General features: G+C 43.9%; 1 protein-coding gene across 7 annotated transcripts in view; it reads left to right on the top strand.

The window, feature by feature from the left end:
- The first annotated feature begins 7,614 nt into the window (after positions 1 to 7,614).
- The window catches only part of ARMCX4 (armadillo repeat containing X-linked 4), a 29,163-nt gene continuing 16,699 nt past the window's right edge, over positions 7,615 to 20,078 (top strand). For 2 of the 7 annotated variants that reach the window (XR_014136742.1, XR_014136741.1), the window contains exons 1-4: positions 7,615 to 7,902; positions 8,468 to 8,541; positions 9,360 to 9,449; positions 9,788 to 9,871. Coding sequence is in view for 5 of the 7 variants with exons in the window: in XM_081792850.1 (XP_081648976.1) it covers positions 10,742 to 18,844 (8,103 nt within the window). In the remaining 2 variants the exon portion in view is untranslated. Of the gene's footprint in view, positions 7,903 to 8,467; positions 8,542 to 8,997; positions 9,074 to 9,359; positions 9,450 to 9,787; positions 9,872 to 10,151; positions 10,243 to 10,597; positions 19,192 to 20,078 lie in introns of those variants that run through there. The other 5 variants (XM_081792850.1, XM_081792852.1, XM_081792849.1 and 2 more) reach the window with 5 other exon arrangements.

Below are 20,078 nucleotides of genomic sequence, written 5' to 3'. Positions count from 1 at the left end.
GGAAAGAGCGCCAAGATATGTTGATGAGTGAAAACTATCAATTTGTGAAACATATGTACAATATGATGTCCCCTAACAATATTTCCATAGGCACATACATGTGTATGAAATTCACAGAAAAAAGTTTAGTTTGCCCAAACTAATGAAGCAACTCTTTCTGGGGATGAAATTGGGATGTATTGAGATAATAATTTACATGCAATATATCACACATATCTTAAATGTTTAGTTTGAAGAGCTTTAACAATTGCATATAACCATGTAAACACCACACAAAATAAGATATAGAACATTTCCATCATTGCAGAAAGGTCCCTTATATATTTTTCCAGTTATTTCCTTCTATTCCCCGGACAACCACTTACTGGTTTTTATCATCACAGATAGTTTTTGTTTGTTCTTGGGTTTCATTTAAATAGAATTCTACAGTATTCCTTTGCATCTGACTTCTTTCATTCAGCATACCGCTTTTGAGATTTATCCATGTTGTTGCATTTATCATGATCTTATTACTTGTTATTGCTGAGTAGTATTTTATCGAATATATATAAATATACATATAAATATAAATAAATAGATGTCAAAAAGTAACTTAAGATCTACTACTTTAAAAACATACAAAAAGGAAAAAAATACAATTATCATCCTCAGAATGTTTTCTAGCAAAGTTTTTCCAACTTTCAAGGAGTAGAAAATTTTCTTGTTATATAAATTATTTCCAGAACATAGACAACTTTCCAGTTCATTTTACAAAGCTAGTATATAATCTTAGTACCCAAACTGGAAAAGGATGGTGGCACAAAAAGAAAATTGTAAACTGATCTCATCAACAAACATGTACAAAAAATATAAAATCAAATATTAGCAGTATTTTAAAAACAGTTGCTACCATGTGAGATTTATTGTAAGAATTCAAGTGCAATTTATTATTTGAACAGTTTTGTTGTAAACCACTGTGGTAAAATAATATGTAAAAAATCATGTAAAATAATATTAAATAGTAAAATTATATTAAAATATTAAAATATGATTATCCCAATAGGTACATAAGATCATCTGTTGAAATTAAACCTCCATTCCTGATAACAACTTTTAGCATTCTAGGAATAGAGGTTTCTTTAATTTGCAAAAGGTTTGTGCCAGAGATGTACAGAAACATTGTATTTAATGATAAAAGACTAAGCATTCCTATTATAGTCAGTAGCTAGACTCTGACTATTCTGAAGTTCAGAATTCAACACTATTTTTGAACACTTTTCTGAAGTTCTTGTTCTGTCCATAAACTAAAAAGAAGAAATGAGCGGTACAAAATATTAGGAAAAATACCAAATTGTCATTTACAGACAATTTAGTTGTCTTTTTAAAAAATCAGAGAGAATCAACTGACAAACTTTTGGAACTAATAATATTCACGAGGGTGGCCTGATATAAGAGCAACATACAAAAACTGTAGCCTCATCTTGCATCAGTAATGACCAACTAGAACATTAGGTTAGAAGAAACTTCAGTGTTAGAATAGACGAAAGACGCTGCCTTACCGAATCTGTCCCAATACTTGAAAAAATGCAAAACAAAAGGAATGAAAAAACAGCAAGGGTGAAGTCGGAGTCATCGGCAAAGGGGCACATCCCAATTACACAATCTTCAAAAAGTCACAGGCAAGTAAAGAAAGAGAAGAGTGCAGAGCTAAGCCCAGTGGAGGTGTGCAGCCAGGTCCTTAACCTTGCCCCTCAGGAGCTATATAAAACATGGCATATGAAAGGCAAAGAATGTAAATGTGAAAAAACATACATCAAAGTACAGAAGGAAATGTCTATTTTAAACTATGGAAAGGGGCGCCTGGGTGGCTCAGTCGGTTGAGTGTCCGACTTCGGCTCAGGTCATGATCTCAGTCTGTGAGTTCGAGCCCCACATCGGGCTCTGTGCTGATGGCTCAGAGCCTGGAGCCTGCTTCGGATTCTGTGTTTCCCTCTCTCTCTGCCCCTCCCCTGCTCATGCTCTGTCTCTCTCTGTCTAAAAAATAAATAAAAACATTAAGAAAAAAAATTTTAAAAAAAACCTATGGAAGAACTTACGAAGAATATAGATTTAATAAAAAAAAAAAAAACCCAAGAACTCAAAGATGAGATAAGACTGCAGAATTAGATAAAAAGGAAGATTGCAAACTAAGGAACAAGTTAGGCCCAAATAACATTATCATAGAAGTAATAAATTATAAACAGCTGAAATGGAAAGACATGGCTAAAAATTGAATTGCGGACAAATGGAGAACTTGAGATAATCACATGACTAGAGATGAGAAAGACAGAATAAATTAAAGGAAATAAGGAGATATATGTACACAGATATTAATAATATATTCTTAAAGGATGAAATGTTCAGATCTAAATAACATATCATGTTCCAGGACATTTGATTGTTCTTTGAAAGTTTGATGGTTATTTCACAGTATTGGAATCTGAGTGATAGTTTACCTTTCTTCTTTGTACTTTACTGCATTGCATCGCTTATAGTTAGCATGCGTAATTTTTATAAAAACTGAAAATATTTTCCTAAAAAGCAAAAAAGAATATCATGTGCATAAAACTACCATTCATAATGTTAACAAAAAATATGAAATATGTGGGAATACAGCAAACAAGAGATATGTACAATCTACATGAAGAAAACTATACAATTTTACAAAAGGGCACAAAAGCTATAAATAAATTTAAAGAATACTACATGGCCCTGGATGAAAATAATTTATTATTATGCTTTTAATTATTCCCCAAGTTAATCTGCAAATCTAATGCAATTGTAATAGAAGCCAAACAGGGTTTTTAAAAAAATTAAACTTGGAACTTGAAATGTCCAAGCATATCCAAACACATTTTGAAAAAGCAGAGCAATGAACGCTTTGTCCTCCCAGACACCTAAACTTGCTGCAAAGCTATACCAATTCAAAATGTGCTATTGAGGCAGTTATACATATATGTGTGTGTGATATTATACATGTATATGTATATATACATATATTAAATATGTATATTATATATATATATGTCTCAGTGGAACAGAAAAGTCAATTTATGAAACATATCTGAGTAGAAATGAGAATTTACCACTAGTCATTTTATTTATTTTTTTATTTTATTAAATTTTTTTTTTCAACGTTTTTTATTTATTTTTGGGACAGAGAGAGACAGAGCATGAACGGGGGAGGGGCAGAGAGAGAGGGAGACACAGAATCGGAAACAGGCTCCAGGCTCGGAGCCATCAACCCAGAGCCTGACGCGGGGCTCGAACTCACGGACCGCGAGATCGTGACCTGGCTGAAATCGGACGCTCAACCGACTGCGCCACCCAGGCGCCCCACCACTAGTCATTTTAAATTGGTTGAGGAGTAATGGACTATTATATGAATGGTACTGGGATTTGGCCACACATTTTAATATATATGGACACATATATATCATACATGTACATATAAACACATGTATATGATATATATGCATATATGTATTTGTGTATGTGTGTATGTATTCAAATATGCATGGATTACATACCCCAGAAGCCAAAGGAAAAATTTAATATATTTGACTACATCAAAATATAAAAATTCTGATATAAAAAAATACCATAAAATTAAGATGTCAGGGACAGATTGGTAGAATATATGTCCAACTTATATAACAGAAAAACAACTAATGTATAGGTATGCACAAGGAACTACAAATCAGTGAGAAAAATACTAAATGAAAAAATACTCAAAGGATATTTTGGAGAAGAAATGCAAATGACCAATAAGCATATGCAATGATGCTCAAACTTATAGATATTTAGGAAAATGTGAATTAAAAGGACAACCTCATACCTTTTTTTTTGCCTCTTATATTGGCACTAATTGCTAATTTACAGTGTGCATGAGAGCATGGGGGAAAGGGTCCTGTCATGTGCTTGACAAGGGTATAAATTACCTGGTGTCTTTGTAGAGCAGTTTGGTGGCATACCCATTAAATATATAAAATCTCATATTCTTCATTGGGCAGCATTGAATGTATAACTTAGCAATTCTATTTATATGAGAATATCCTGAAGAAATCCTTCCACCTGTGGGCAAAGGTGTATGTTCCAGATTGATTATTGTAGCCTTGTTTTTATTAGCCCCAGACCCAGAACAATTTTATGTTCATTAATTAGTGTGGGGGAATGAAATTAGATACACAATAGTGTAGCCAAGCTGTGGAATAGTATGTAGCAATTAAAAATAATAAAACAGATATAAATGTACTGGAACTTAGAGCTCTCTGAGATACAATGTTAAATGGGAAAAAAGTTGCAAAACAGTATGTTAAATATGATACCATTTATATATTTCAATAAGTTGTTTGTATATAATGTATAGAAAAGCATTTAACACAGCATTTTTTACATTTAATTTATTTTTTAAAATTTACATCCAAGGTAGTTAGCACATAGTGCAATAATGATTTCAGGAGTAGATTCCTTAATACCCCTTACCCATTTAGCCCATCCCCCTTCCACAACCTTTCCAGTAACCCTCTGTTTGTTCTCCATATTTAGGAGTCTCTAATGTTTTGTCCCCCTCCCTGTTTTTATATTATTTTTGCTTCACTTCCCTTATGTTCATCTGTTTTGTCTCTTAAAGTCCTCATACGAGTGAAGTCATATCATACTCGTCTTTCTCTGACTGATTTCACTTAGCATAATACCCTCCAGTTCCATCCACGTAGTTGCAAAGGGCAAGATTTCATTCTTTTTGATTGCCAAGTAATACTCCATTGTATATATATATACATCTTCTTTATCCATTCGTTGGTCAATGGACATTTGTGCTCTTTCCATACTTTGGCTATTGTTGATAGTGCTGCTATAAACATGGGGGTGCATGTGTCCCTTTGGAACAGCATGCCTGTATCCCTTGGATAAATACCTAGTAGTGCCATTGCTGGGTCATAGGGTAGTTCTATTTTTAATTTTTTGAGGAATCTCCATACTGTTTTTCAGAGTGGCTGCACCAGTTTGCATTCCCACCAGCAGTTAACACAGCAAATTTATAACAATGGGAGGTAACTGCGCTTTGGGTGAAGACAGTGGATTTAAAGTGATACTAGTGTTTTCCTGGGTTTGACTCTTATACCAGAATATATTATTGTGGAATTTGCATGTAATTACAGAAAAGAAACAGCAAATAATAAAATACCCTAAGTATATTTACATCAGAATACACACAACTAAATCTTTTTATTAGCCATATTGTACAATTTTTGTAAAGTTTATTATTTTTTTTTGTGTGTGTGTGAGAGAGAGAGGGGAGAGAGAAAGAGCACAGAGGAGGGACAGAGGGAGAGGGAGGAATAGTATCTTAACCAGGCCCCACACTGTCAGTGCTGAGCCTGACATGGGGTTCAAACTCACAAACTGTGAGATCATGACCTGAGCCAAAATCAGGAAATCAAGAGTCAGATGCTTAACTGACTAAGCCACCCAGGCGTCCCCATATCGTATAAATTTAACATGATGTATTTAATTTTTTCCTTATTGATGGACATTGTATGTTTCTTCAGCTTTTTTAACCTTTATAGGTACTGCAATAGATATCCAATAGATATTCTTTACTAGATATACATATACATATATATGTATATATATATACACACATACACACAGACACATATATATAAATACAATGTATATACAATACATATATACAATGTATATATAATACATAATACAATGTTTATACATTACATATATAAAATGTATTTATAATACATATATACAATACATATACATTGCTTTGTGAAACTGTGTAGGTATATGGGCTGGTTAAATTCCTAGTAAAAGCATTGCTGGGTCAAAGAATTTATGGGATATTGTATTTATCATTTAATAGATTTTGTCAAATTGCTCTCTGAAAAAAGTTTGCATCACAATATGTGGCCCAACAGTGTGGGAGTGCCCATTTCCCCACAAACCAATCGACAACATTATCAAATTTCTATATTTTGACAAACTTCTAGCTGAAACACGTAAGACACAGTTGTTTGGATTTGCATTTCTTTCAAATTGAGCATCTTTTCATATATTTATCAGTTATTTGTATTTCTTTTCTGACAACAAATCTGTTCATGTCTTTGGTTCATATTTCTACTGAGTTCTCATTTTACTAGTGATTTGTAAGTTTTTAGATTACCACAAATTAGCCATTTGTCATCCTATGCTTGTGGGGTTTGTATTTTACTTTAATAAAATATTAAATGTTTATGTAATCAACTTATGAATCTTTCAATTTGATGGAGAATATAAGTTAGTCATGAGCAATTGAGTTCTGAGAAGTCATATCAAGGTTCTAGAGCACTCTGGGCTCCTTGGCTCACTTCCTAGAGGGGCCTCCCCCACACAGAGGCCCCTTGTAGGGAGAGCTTCCTGCTAGAGTGTCATATTTCAGCATTCAAGGAAAGAGGCTGCTTAAGGGTCTATATTTAGAGTATGACTCCCTAGCTGGGACAGCTGAATGGGGACTAATTTCTGCATACTTTGTCCCTGAGTTCTGGGATTATTCTGAGGTGCTTGTATGGGTGGTACAGTGAAATTGTCACAGAAGGCAGCGAGTGAAAAGGCCTCTTTCTCCTGGTGACTGCTTGGGATCCTGTAAACTGTGCTTTTTGTGAGGGAAAAATGACAAAGATTTCATTTACAGACCCTCACCACTTTCTACACTGGAAGGTGCTGAACACAAGCTGCTGCTAGGGTGACATATAGTACATGAACAACAGATACTGGAGATATCTCACCAATGTCGTGATTAAATGAACATTCCACCTGCTAAGCCTCATTTCCATCAGTGGGATAATAGTTGGTCCTGTCCAGGGTGTGAGGAGACATGCTTGTGTAAAATCCAAATAAAGCCCTGAAAATGGAAAACAGGTTAATCTCGGAAGTCACCAGTTTTCAGGCACTGGGTTCATCAGGAGCTGGGTCTTCATTCAATCATCCAGGAGTCATCTATGAGGAAGTTCCCAGACACCTGACACAAGATCATAGTTCATTTCAGTCAGAACCTCAAAAGGTTGTAAATCACTTGTGGGAAATTGAAACTTTTAGAAAACTGAACGTTTTCCCACAGATTATAGATGACATTGAAACCGTGATTTTGTTTGACATTTGTATATAAAATGTCAGTAATTACTAATATGTTTTGAAAACTGAAATAGTTCATAGCAACTAATGTGGCACAAAATAATGTGTTTTGTTATTTTTGCGAGCTAAAATTTAAATGTCAAATGAAAATGGCTTGACTCCATTTCCCGATTACAAAAACCATGAGTGAATTGTTAAAATAGAATTAAAAAAAGAACATAAAAAATGTTAAGCGTCCTTTCTAAATGCATTCTCTGCCTCCTTTCCTGACATCCCTTCCCTGGCCCATTTTGGTGCAGCACTGTTGGGGACTGTTGGTCTTATAGTCTAAGGCAGAAACAGAGGATTCCTCTAAGAATCCAGAGAAAAGACTAGAGCAAAGGCCTAGGGGAGGGTGAGATGCAGACCCTCCCCAGTAACCCTAGAAGGGCAAACCACAACCGCAAGACAGAGAGGCTACTCAGATTGGAGAGGACAGAGCTGAGTGACTGGGCGGTGCACGCTAAGGCCCACCGCAATGACGGGTGGAGGGGGAGTTGGTGCACCGTGAGGTGGGGGGTAGGGTCCTGCAAAACTCCCGGCCGTCCAGAGAGGGTGGGGTGGGAGGGGAGAGAGCTTGGTGACGCGAGGCCCTCACGTGACCTGGAGCTGCAGAGCTACGCAGCTCTCCGTGCAGTCGTCACTCCTTTCTAGGTATCAGCTCCCCGCTGCCTTGCGCCTGGCGGGCTGGCACTGAGTCCGAGGAAAGCGGAGCAAGTAAGGGGTCTGGGGCCCGCGCGCTGAGGCCAGGGGGGCAGCCGCCCACCAACCCCGGTAGCTGGTTCGGGGATACCGGACAAAGCGGGTTCAAGTTCCAGGAGCCTTCGCTGTGATTCTCCCGAGTCCCCTCCCCCTGCCTACGTCTGTGCTGGGGAATCTTGGGCTCTGACAAGGCGGATAGTTGGCGGGGGGTGGGGGTGGGGTTGGGGGGATGGGGGTGGGGGGGGTTGGGGGGGTGGGGGTGGGGTGGCGGGGAGGAGTGTCTCGAAAGGGAAATGCAGAGATTGAGATGTCCCATCCTCTCTGATTCTAATCGCTGACCGCACACTTCCGTCCAGATTCCTGCTCCTTTCATTGGAAGGGACATGTCGCCGTGGCATTTACACAGAAAATGGTGGGCCTTGGTGACCGGACGGTGGGGTTGGTGGGATGGCGTTTTGGAATGCGGGAAGGGACATTTGATAACAGGGATCCTGAATCCAGAAAGGTGAGTATTAGGATCTGTGTCCTCGGTGCTGGTCCAAGCACTCAGCGCGTTTCCTCTCTTCTGTCTGATGGACAGTAGATCGGTGTGGCACTGTTTTGTGGCTAGGCAAGGGAAGAAAGAGAGAAGAAAACTGCACGGGATCTGTGGAGGTTAGTGTGAGCACAGGCACTGCCTATGGACAGTTGAAGTTCTGTGTGCATTCTCTAAGGCAGGAACTTAGGTACCACTGTCTGATTGGGATATAGGGTGGGGCTAACTAGGGGACTTTCCTTAAATTGCGTTTACTTACCCAGCTTCGGATTTTTAACTTAAATTGTATGTTGAAGACCAGTAAAGACAGCAAACTTTTCTATGGATGCTTTAATTTGCACTCCAGATAATATTGAGAAAATGCAAATTATATCAAAGAACATTATTATTATATTTTGAGATAGCCTTTGCCAGGAGGCATAGCAATTTTACAAAAGAAAAAGCCTTTCCTCACTCCTTGTCTGTTCTGCTGGAGACTCCTAGAGATGTATTTAAGGAGAAATAGGTGGCAGTCTGCTATGTATGATTCTAGAGTAAGGGATCTGGGGGCCTCCATCTCTTTCTCCATTTTCCAGTTTTCCAGATTCCCCTGTCTGAACACCTTGGTGAAAGAAATGATGGACTTTTGGGAGAAACCCTAGAATCTTACAGGTGGTTTTAAAATAATTTCCCTCTGTCTCTTCCCTTTTATTTTTTCTGCCTCCCTTTTACTATGGACAAGTAAACAAACAGGAGGTAACAGACACTAAGTCCTCATAGAACACACAAGTGCCCTAATCACTGACCCCATTTCAGTGCTGGGGAAGCCACAAGCTCTGCTTTTCAGAGAATGGGTTTCTAGATCTAGCACAGCAGGTACTGGGACCCCTGTTTTAGATATTGGGATGTAACAAGCACTCAACAGTTAACCTTCCCCTTCTTCTCTGTTTGTTCCTAGGTCTTCCCATAGGCCCACAGTAGGGCTGTTTACCATTGGAAGCAAGGGAAAGGGGGAGACCGGCCTGGAACCATGAAGGTTGGTGTGAAGGTGAGCAGTGCCTTGCGATAACAAGAGGGTGAGCACAGAAGGTGGCTGAGACTTGAAAGCGTCTTAGTGGAGGGTATTTCTGCCTCTCCTACACTCTGTCAGATTTCCACAGTGTTGCCAATCCCTTGGTGATTTCTGTCCTGGAAACAGGAGTAATATTGGGATAAGGGTGGGCTGGAGTGGACTGAGAAGACAAGAGGAGGGATCACAAGATGGAACACATTAGCAAACTGGACATGGGCTCTGGCAAGGCAGGTACTGGGGTCAGTGATTAGGGCACTTGTGTGTTCTATGAGGACTTAGTGTCTGTTACCTCCTGTTTGTTTACTTGTCCATAGATCTGCCTGCAGGTCTGCTGTAGGACTTGAGATTACTGGAAGCAAAAAAACAACGAGGAAATTGCCTCTGATCGGTATAGACTGGTAAGAAGATGGGGAATACCTGTAGATCTCCAGGGTGGGTTGGTGGAGACCAGTGTGCATCTAGTAGGGTCAGTGTGCAGTCTGGAGGATCCTTAGCCTCTCCCTTTCCCCGCCACCTTTCCTACCATCTCTGTCACTTACCCCACACTCTTACCTTTATTTTGGTACAGAAAGTGGGGTAAACTGAGCAAGATAGAAACGTAGTTTGATAATGTGCCTGTCACATTAAGAACAAAATCTCCAGTCCCATCTGTCCCTCCGTCTGTCTGTCTGTCTCTAGGTCCACAGATCTCATGAGTTTATAGATCTACTTTAGGGTATATCACCAATCAAAAGAAGGAAAGAGGAGGGAACTGCTTTGATCATTACAGGTTGGTATGAAGGTGGGGACCTCTGGGAGTGGTGACAAGAGTAGGTCCAGTAAAAATCGAGGTCTGAGGGCTTCTCAGTCTCCCCCATTCATAGTCAGCACCACACTCCAACATCTTTTTCATTATTCATTTGGTGTAAGGAAATGTGTATGGATGTACCTTAGGGGAAAGTTGTTGGGCACTGGGGAAAATGGGGAGGGGAGAAAATAAAAGGGATGGAGAGAGAGTTTGCTCATCATCCTCTTCTCCCACCAAACACATCATTTCTACACTTTTCTGTCCTTCTGTATATCTATCTGTATGATGCATGAAATTAGAAGAGAAATTTTAGTCCATTTCCTTCCTCCACTTCTAGGTCCACCTCCAGTGGCAGCTGTAGTGGCCTCTAAGTGGCTGAAGACCAGCGCCCTCACAGGCCTACACCCAGACCTACTACCCTCTTTCCCCATCCTGATTGAGCTCCCCGTACCTTGTTCGTGCCTTCAGTAGGGGTGATTACATGGGTCGCATTCAGGAAGTGGGTTGGGTGACTGCAGGATTGGTGATCTGGGCTGGTACCTGCTACTGCATTCACAAACTAACCAAAGGAAGAGCCCAGGGAGTGAGGAAACTTTCCAGAAATGGGTCCAGAGTCAAGATGGAGACTGTGGTTGGGGTACAGAACCAGACCTTGGCCATGAGTGAAGCCATGGCTGGAACAGAGACTGACACTAGACCCATGGCCAAGACTGGAGCAGAAACTAGAGCAGGAGGTAGGGTTGGGGTTGAAGTAGAGACTACCACCATTGCTAAGGTGATCTCTCAGGCCAAGACAATGGCTGAGGTAGACGCAGAGAACCAGTCTGAGGCCAAAACAGTGTCCACAACAGGGGGCATGATAGAGGCAGTGACTCTGAATGTGGCCCAGCTCAAAACTGGGGAAGTGGCCATGAAAGAGGCAGTGACCCAAACTGACTCTGAGGCTGGGAGAGTAGTCAAGAAGGAGGCTGTGACCCAGACCAAGGCTAAAGCTTGGGCACTGGTTGCCAGGGCAGAAACCAAGAAACAAGTAATGACCCAGACAAAAGTTGAAGCTTGTTTACTGGCTGAAAAAGACACGAACAAAGTAATGGTGACACAGAATGAGGCCTTGGGAGTGACCAGGGAAGCAGCCAAGATGGGTGCCATAAATAAGACTGGAATTATGGCTGAAACCAAGGCAAGAGCCCTGGATGAGACCGTGAATGTGGCCAAGACTCAGTCTGAGGCCAGGCCTGGTCACATAGTTGATGCTAAGGGAAATCTTAATACCATGTCCAGGAAAGAAGCTGGAGTGGACATGAAGTCCTGTGCACCATCTCAGGCTGTGGCCAAGATCCAGGTTGACAACATGCCTGGTGCTGGGGTTGAGGCCAAGGGGAATCACAAAACAGTGTCTCAGGCAGAGTCTAGGGCAGACATGAGGGCTTCTGCTCAGCCTCAGATTGTAGCCAAGACCCAGGCTGAGGCTATACTTGGGGTAAAGTTTGATGCTGGGGGTAATACCAATGCTGTGTGTAAGGCAGGGGCAGGGGCAGATATGAAAGTTTCAACACAACCTCAGACTGTGGCCAAGAAACAGGCTGAAGCAATGTTTGGGGCCAGGGATGATGACGGAGGAAATACCAATGTCACATCTAAGACAATGACTGGAGGTGACACGAGGGCTGCTGCTCAACCTCAGGCTATAGCCAGTGCTCAGGCTGAGCCTATGCCTGATGCCAGAGTTAAAGGTAGAGGCAATTCCAATGCTGTGTCTAAAACAGGGGTCAGGGCAAACTTGAGGACCAATTCCCAGGCTGAGGCCTTGCTTGATGCCAGGGCTAAGATCAGAGACAATCCCAATACCATGTCTAAGATGGGGGCTGGGACAGACATTGAGCTCTATACACAGCCTCATCCTATGGCCAATGTCCAGGTTGATGCCTTGCCTGATGGTAGGATTAAGGCTAAAAGCAATGTCAACACCATGTCTAAGGAAGGGGGTGGGACAGACACAAAGGCACAGTCTCAGGATTCTAACAAGAGCCAGGTTGAGGTTTTACCTGGTACTAGAGGTAAGGCTAGGGGAAAAGCCAAAAGCAAGTGTAAAGCAGAGGTGGGGATAGAAATGAAAACCTGTGCGCAGCCTCAGGTTGGGGTCAAGATCCAAGCTGATGCTTTACCTGATGGCGGGGATGATCCTAATGCCATTTCTAGGTCAGGGACTAAGGCAGACCTGAGGGCCTGTGGTCAGCCTCAGACTATGGCAAATTCCCCGGGTGAGGCCTTGCCTAGTGCCAAGAATAAGGTCTGGGGCAATTCCAATGCTATATCTATGTCAGAGGCTGGGCCAAATACAATGGGCTCTGCCAAGCTCCATGGTATGTCCAATTTCCAGGATGATGCCTCACCTAATACTAAGAATAAACTCAGGGGCAATCCCAGTGCTATGTTTAAAGCAGGGACCGGGCCAGATTCAATATGTTCTGCCAAGCCTGAAACAGATAAAACAGACTCTGCCCAGCCCCAGGCTGTGGCCAATTCCCATGGTGAAGCCTTGTCTGGTACTAAGAATAAGGTCAGGGGCAATCCCAATGCTGTGTCTAAGACAGCAGCTGGGCCAGGTGCAATAGGCTCTGCCCAGCCTGAGGTGTCTAATATCCAAGATGAAACCTTGCCCAGCACTAAGAATAAGGTCAAGGGCAAGTCCAATGCTGTGTCTAAGACAGGGGCTGGGCCAGATACATTGGGTTCTGCCCAGCTCCAGGCCGTGGCCAATTCCCAGGGTGAAGCCTTTCCTGGTATCAAGAATAAGGCTAGGTGCAAGTCCAGTGGTGTGTCTAAGACAGGGGCTGGGCCAGATGCAGTGGACTGTGCCCAATCTCCGGTTGTAACCAATTCCCAAGGTGAAGTCTTGTTTGGTACTAAGAACAAAGTCAAGGGCAATTCCAATGCTGTGTCTAAATCAGGCACTGGGCCAGATACAGTGGGCTCTGCCCAGCTCCAGGCTGTGTCCAATGCCCAGGTTGAAGTCTTGTCTGGTACTAAGAACAAGGTCAGGGTCAATCCCGGTGCTGTGTCTAAGGCAGAGGCTAGGGCAGATGCAATGGGCTGTGCCCAACCTCTAGCAGATACAACAATCTCTGCCCAGTGCCTCACTGTGGCCAATTCCCAATGTGAAAACCTAGTGTACCTGCCTGGTACTAAGAACAAGGTCAGGATCAATCCCAATGCTGTGTCTAAAGCAGGGACTGGGCCATATATAGTGGGTCCTTCCCAATCTCAGATTGTGGCCAATTCCCAGGGTGAAGTCTTGCCTGGTACTAAGAACAAGGTTAGGGGAAATTCCAATGCTGTATCTAAGATGGGGGCTAGGCCAGATACAGTGGGCTCTGCCCAGCTCCAGGCTGTGGCCAATTCCCAGGGTGAAGGCTTGTCTGGTCCTAAGAACAAGGTCAGGGGAAATCCCAGTGCTGTGTCTAAAGCAGAGAATGGGTCACATATAGTGGGTTCTGCCGAGCCTCAGATTGTGGCCAATTCCCAGGGTGAAGTCTTGCCTGGTACTAAGAACAAGGTCAGAGGAAATTCCAATGCTGGGTCTAAGACAGGGGCTGGGTCAGATACAGTGGGCTCTGCTCAGCTCCATGCTGTGGCCAATTCCCAGTGTGAGGCCTTGCCTGGTATCAAGCATAAGGTCAAGGGCAATCCCAGTGCTTTGTCTAAAGCTGAGACTGGGCCAGATACAGCGGGCTCTGCCCAACCCCAGGCTATGGCTGATTCTCAGTGTGAGGCTTTGCCTGGTGTGAAGAATAAGGTCAGCAGCAATCCCAATGCCATGTCTAAGGTAGAGGCCAGAGCAGATATAACAAGCTTTGCCCAGCCCCAGGCTGAGTCTGATTCCCAAGGTGAATCCTTTTCTGGTGCCAGGAGTAAGGTCCAAGGCAATCTGAGTGCTTTGTCCAAATCAGGCACTGAGCAAGATATAGTGGCCTCTGCCTGGCCCCAAGCTGTGACTAATTCCCAGGATGAAGCCTGGTCTGGTACTAAGAATAAGGTCAAGGGCAATCCCAATGCTGTATCTAAGGCAGACACCAGTGCAGATATAACAGGTTCTGCCTGGCCCCACGTGGTGGCCAGTACCCAGGGTGAAGCCTTGTCTGATATTAAGAACAAGGTCAGGGTCAATATCAACACTGTGTGTAAGGCAGAGGTCAGGGCAGATACAACAGGCTCTTCCCGGACCCAAGCTGTGACCAATTCCCAGGGTGAAGCTCCAACTTGCACTAAGAATAAGGTCTGGGGCAATCTTAGTGCTGTGTCTAAAGCAGGGATTGGGCCAGAAACAGTGGGCTGTGCTTGGTCCCAGGCTGTGGCCAATTCCCAAGGTGAAGCCTTGCTTAGTGTCAAGAATAAGGTCAGAGGCAATCCCAATGTTGTGTCTAAGGTAGAGGTCAGAGCAGATACAACAAGCTTTTCCCAGCCTCAGGCTGTGTCTGATTTCCAAGGTGAAACCTTGCCTGGTGCTAGGAGTAAGATCCAGGGCAATCCCAGTGCTATGTCTAAGGCAGGCACTGGGCCAGATACAATGTGTTCTGCTCAGCTTCAAACAGATGTAATAGACACTGCCCAACCCCAAGCCAAGTCTAATTCTCAAGGTGAATCCTTGTCTGGTGCCAGAAATAAGGTCATGGACAATCCCAATGTGGTATTTAAGGCAGGGGCTGGGCAAGATAGACGAGGCTCTCTTTCACCCCAAGCTGTGGCCAGTTCTCAGGGTGAGGCCTTGCTTGGTGCCAGGAGTAAGGTCAGGGGAAATACCAATGCTGAATCTAAGGTAGAGGCTGGGGCACATATGATGAGCTCTGGCCAGCCTCAGTCTGCGGCCCATTCCCAGAATAAGATCTTGCTTGGAGCAAAGGACAAGGCTATACCCAAGTCCGAGGCAAAAGTCACAGAAGATGAGGGCTATGTAAAACCTAAGACTGAAGCCATGCTCACTTCTGAGAGTGGCGGTGGGACAGGCACTCAGGCCTGCAGAAAAATTCAGCCTAGGGTCCATGACTATTACTGGAATGGGATTGGTATTGAGGATTGGATTGCTTCTGAGCGATGGATAAAATTTAGGTTTCAGGCCAGGGATGGATACTGGGAGAATAGCATGTCCTGGGCTGATGATGAGAATGAAGCCAGGGTCGAGTCCTGGAGTGGGGCTAGTAATAAGTCTGATATTAAGTCCTGGGCTGGGGCTAAGGCTGACAATGAAGCTGGTTTTCCTTCCTGGGCTGCAGCTGGCGACCAGGCTTGTGGGGGGCTCTGGGGTGGGAGCCAGGCCAGTGAAGAGTCCTGGGCTGGGAACAAGGCCAGTGGGGGTTCTTTGTCAGAGGTTGGGGACATGGCCATTGGAGGGTCTTGGATTGGGGTTGAGAACCAGGCCAGTGTGGGATCTTGGGCTAGTACTGGGAACCAGGCTATTGGTGAGCCCTGGGCTGGAAGTCAGGCCAGTGGGGTGTCCTGGGCTGGGAAAGATGCCATTGGAGGGTCCTGGACTAGAGTTGAGGAACAGGACAGTGGAAGGTCCCAGGATGGGGCTAGGATTCAGGCTAATGGAGGGTCTTGGGCTGAAGCTAGAGCTGGGAATGTGGCTAGCATTGGGTACTGGGCTGAGGATATGGACCAAGCTAGTGGAGGGTACTGGATTGGGAACAGTGATCTGTCTGCTGGATCTAAGCCTAGTTTTGAGGATCAGGCCAGTGGAAATATGTCCTGGTCTGTGGCTGGTGGCCAGTCCAGTGGAGGGTCTAGGCTCAGGCCTGAGGATCAGTCTTGTAGAAAGTCCTGGGCTGACACTGCAGACCAAGCCAGTGGAGGGGCCAAAATGAGGCCTGTGGACCAGTCTGGGGGTGGGTCCTGGGCTAGGGCTGGGGAACAGGCCAACAAAGGGTCTAGGCCAGGGTTTGTGGACCAGTCGAGTAATGGGTCCTGGGCTAGCACTGGCAGTCAGGTCATTGGAGGATTCTTGGTTGGGACTGTGGACCAGGCCAGTGGGAGTTCCTGGGCTGGGACTGGTGATCAGTCTGGTGGTGAGTCCAAGCCTAGATTTGAAGATCTGGTAAATGAAGAAGAGTCTTTGGCTAGGGCTGTTGGCCAGGCTGGTGGAGGGACAAGGTTGGGGCCTGAGGACGAGTCCAGCAGAAGGTCCTGGGCTGACTCTGAGGACCAAGCCAGTGGAGGGTTCTTGGTTGAAGCTGTGGACCAGGGCAATGGAAGGTCCTGGGCTGTACCTGGGGATCAGGCTGGTGGTGGGGCAAAGCCTAGATTTGAAGAGCAGACAAGTGGAAGAGGGTCTTGGGCTGACAATGGGGGCCAGGCTAGTAGAGGGTCTAGGCTAGGTCCCAGGGACCAGTCATTTGGAGATTCCTGGGCTGGCAATGGGGACCAGGCCAGTGGAGAATCCAGGTCAGGGCCTAAAGACCAGTCCAATGGATGGTCCCGTGCTTGCCGTGGGAGTCAGGCTAATGCAAGAGGGTCCTGGGATGGGGCTGGTGGCCAGGCTGTTGGAAGATCTAGACTAGGGCCTATGAACCCATCCAGTGGTGGGTCCTGGGCTGATACAGGGAGTCGGGTCAGTGGAGGGTCTTGGGTTGTGGCTGGAGATCTAGCCAGTAGCTGTCCCAAACCTGGATTTGAGGATCAGGCCAGTGGAGGAGGGTTCTGGTCTGGTGCTAAGGACCAGATTGTTGAGGGGTCTAATACAGGGCCTGCAGACCAATCTAGTGGTGGGCCCTGGGCTGGCACTGAGAGTCAGGCCAGAGGAAGGTCCTGGGCTGGGGCTGGGGATCAGGCTGATAGCTGTTCCAAACCTGGATTTGAGGACCTGGCCAGTGGGGAAGTCTCTCAGTCTGGCACTGGGGATCAGGCTAGTGGAAAATCTTGGCCTGGGTTGAGGCCTGGTAATGAGACCAGTAGAGGATCTAGGCTGGGGCCTGAGGATCAGGCAAGTGGAGGGTCCTGGGCTAGGGCTGATGACCAGGTCAGTGGAAGACCACAGGTCAGTGCTGAGATGGAGGCCAATGAAAGATCCTGGTTTGGGACTAGAGCTGAGATTACTACAGGGTCCTGGTTCAGGAGAGGGCAAGAGGCTGCTGGTATTGTGTCCAAACTTGGAGGTAAAAATGAGGCCAGTATTGAATCCAGATCAAGGGCTGAAGAAGAGGCCAATATTGAGTCCTGGACCAGATCTGAAGAGGCAGCCCATGTGGATTCCTGTGTGGGAACCGGGGCTGGGGCAGAGGCCAGGAAGGAATCTTGGCTCTGGGATGGAGATGCAGCCACTACAGGGTCTAGGCTTGGGGGTGAGGAAGAGGCTTGCATGGGGTCCTGGTCTTTGACTGAGGATGTAGATGAGGATGAGCTAAGTAGAGTGTCCAGCCCTGATATTGAGGAAATCAGTTTAAGGTCCTTGTTTTGGGCTGATACTGAGAAGAGTAATGAGTTCAGATCCAAGAGTGAGAGAGATGTCTATAAGGCCAGTGCCAAGGATAACCTTGAGGCTTCTGGTGGAATTGATGTAAGGTCTTGGTTCTGGCATGGTAATGAAAACAAAAGTGAGGACAAATCTGCACCTAAGACTAAAGCCAAAAAGTCAATTGAGTCAAGAGGCACATATCCATCCATGGTCCCTGGGGCAGGAATGGGGTCATGGGCGGGAGCCATGATCTGGACGGAAATGAAATTTCCATACCAAAATGAGTCTTGGTTCCCACCTGAAGATGAAATCAGAAAGATCAGGTGTGAGGAGAAAACTCATCCCTGGACCTGTCGCTGTAAACGCGAAGCTAATATGGATCCACGAGAACTTGAAAAACTTATTTGCATGATTGAGATGACTGAAGATCCTTCTATTCATGAAATAGCCAATAATGCTCTATATAACAGTCCTGATTATCCATTTTCCCATGAAGTCATTCGTAATGCAGGTAGAATATCAATTATTGAAAGCTTGCTCAATAATCCCTATCCCAGTGTTAGGCAGAAGGCTTTAAATGCACTGAATAACATCTCAGTGGCTGCTGAAAATCATAGGAAGGTGAAAACATACTTAAACCAAGTATGTGAAGACACAGTGACCTATCCCTTGAATTCAAATGTGCAGCTGGCTGGACTAAGATTGATAAAGCATTTGACTGTTATTAGTGAATATCAGCATATGGTTACAAATTATATTTCAGAATTTCTTCGTTTGTTAACTGTGGGAAGTGGAGAAACCAAAGACCATATTTTGGGAATGCTTTTGAATTTCTCTAAAAATCCATCTATGACAAAAGACTTACTCATTGCCAATGCACCAACATCACTGATTAATATCTTTAACAAGAAAGAGACAAAAGAGAATATTCTTAATGCTCTTTCACTATTTGAAAATATAAATTACCATTTTAAAAGAAGAGCAAAAGTATTTACCCAGGACAAGTTCAGTAAAAATTCCCTTTATTTCATATTCCAACGACCTAAAGCATGTGCCAAGAAACTTCGAGTCTTAGCAGCAGAATACAGTGACCCTGAGGTGAAAGAAAGAGTTGAGCTATTATTAAGTAAACTCTGATTAGTTATATGTTTCCAAACAAATCTGAGTAATATTTTGGTTTTGCTGCCTGGAGGTAATGCACATTGTAAATTGCATTATAACTTTGAAACTGATGTTACTTATGATGGTCTATAGCTGGATCACTTTATGAACACCAAATGAATTCAAACTTGTACTGAAAATACATGTGTTGATTATTACCTTGTCTGGATCAAGATATTTTTAGTATGCTTCATGAGCAGAAACTGACCTGATTTTTCATAAGTAAGGTAATTTTTGGTCCTTTGTGTGGACTTATGTTTATACATTTGAGGCTTTATTTTTATGTCATCAATAAAGTTGTGTGTCATAAGCAGAAAAAAAGAGACACATCTTTGTCCTTGGGTTTATGATCTATTTGGAAAGGCAAGATGTATGGAAACAAAAATATACTACAAAACCATGAACCTCTGATCATGGCCAAACAGTGCAGAAACTTCTGCAGGCAACAGTGGTCAGAGAAAATTTTACAGAGGAGGGGGACACTTGATGAAGCTGGGCTTGAAGGATAGGATAAAAATGGGGTGGGAGAGCATTTGGAGGAGGGATGAGTGGTGGGAAGAAATGCATGGAGGTGGAAATCCTGCTCCATAGAGGAGGCTGGCCTGCCTGGAGTTCCACGTGTGGGGAGGGGAGTGATGGGAAATGTAATCCATCAGTTTGGGTGAGCCCTTTCATGGAGGATCCCTGACTGCTAAACTGAGTTGTCTTAATGTTACTCCATCCACCCCTGGGTGACCCCACAACCTTTTGTGACCAAAGGAATGAGCAATTAAAGGAAAAGAATGTAGCTGATCTGTGTGCAGGATGGGTCAGAGTTGGGGTGGGGACAAGAGTGGCCACTGGAGATTGGAACACCAGTTAGGAAGTTACTGCCATGGTCCAGGTATGAGATGATAAAAGTGTGAGACTTCACTACTGGCCATGGGAATAGCAAGGGGAGGAAGTAAGTGATACACTCTTTGAACAAAGAAATGATGGAACTTATCTTGAGGGCATACATAGAGGGACAATTTTATTTTAGGGTCCTGGTGGTATTTAATAGGAAAACATTCTCTTTGTTGACTAACTCTGGTGTCTGTGTAAGGTAAATACATTAGTTATTATTTTGAAGTAATAAAATATGATAGAAGAAAGAACAATGTTTAGTGCTTCTATTAGATTTCTTTTAGAAGTTTGATTGAGGCAGGGCCTTTATGGAAACACTGAGAGT

Source organism: Panthera onca, chromosome X (assembly GCF_046562875.1).
Source record: "Panthera onca isolate mPanOnc1 chromosome X, mPanOnc1 haplotype 2, whole genome shotgun sequence".
Lineage (NCBI taxonomy): Eukaryota > Metazoa > Chordata > Mammalia > Carnivora > Felidae > Panthera > Panthera onca.
The sequence above is the reverse complement of the archived record's forward strand: the minus strand, read 5'-3'. Positions and strand labels throughout refer to the sequence as shown.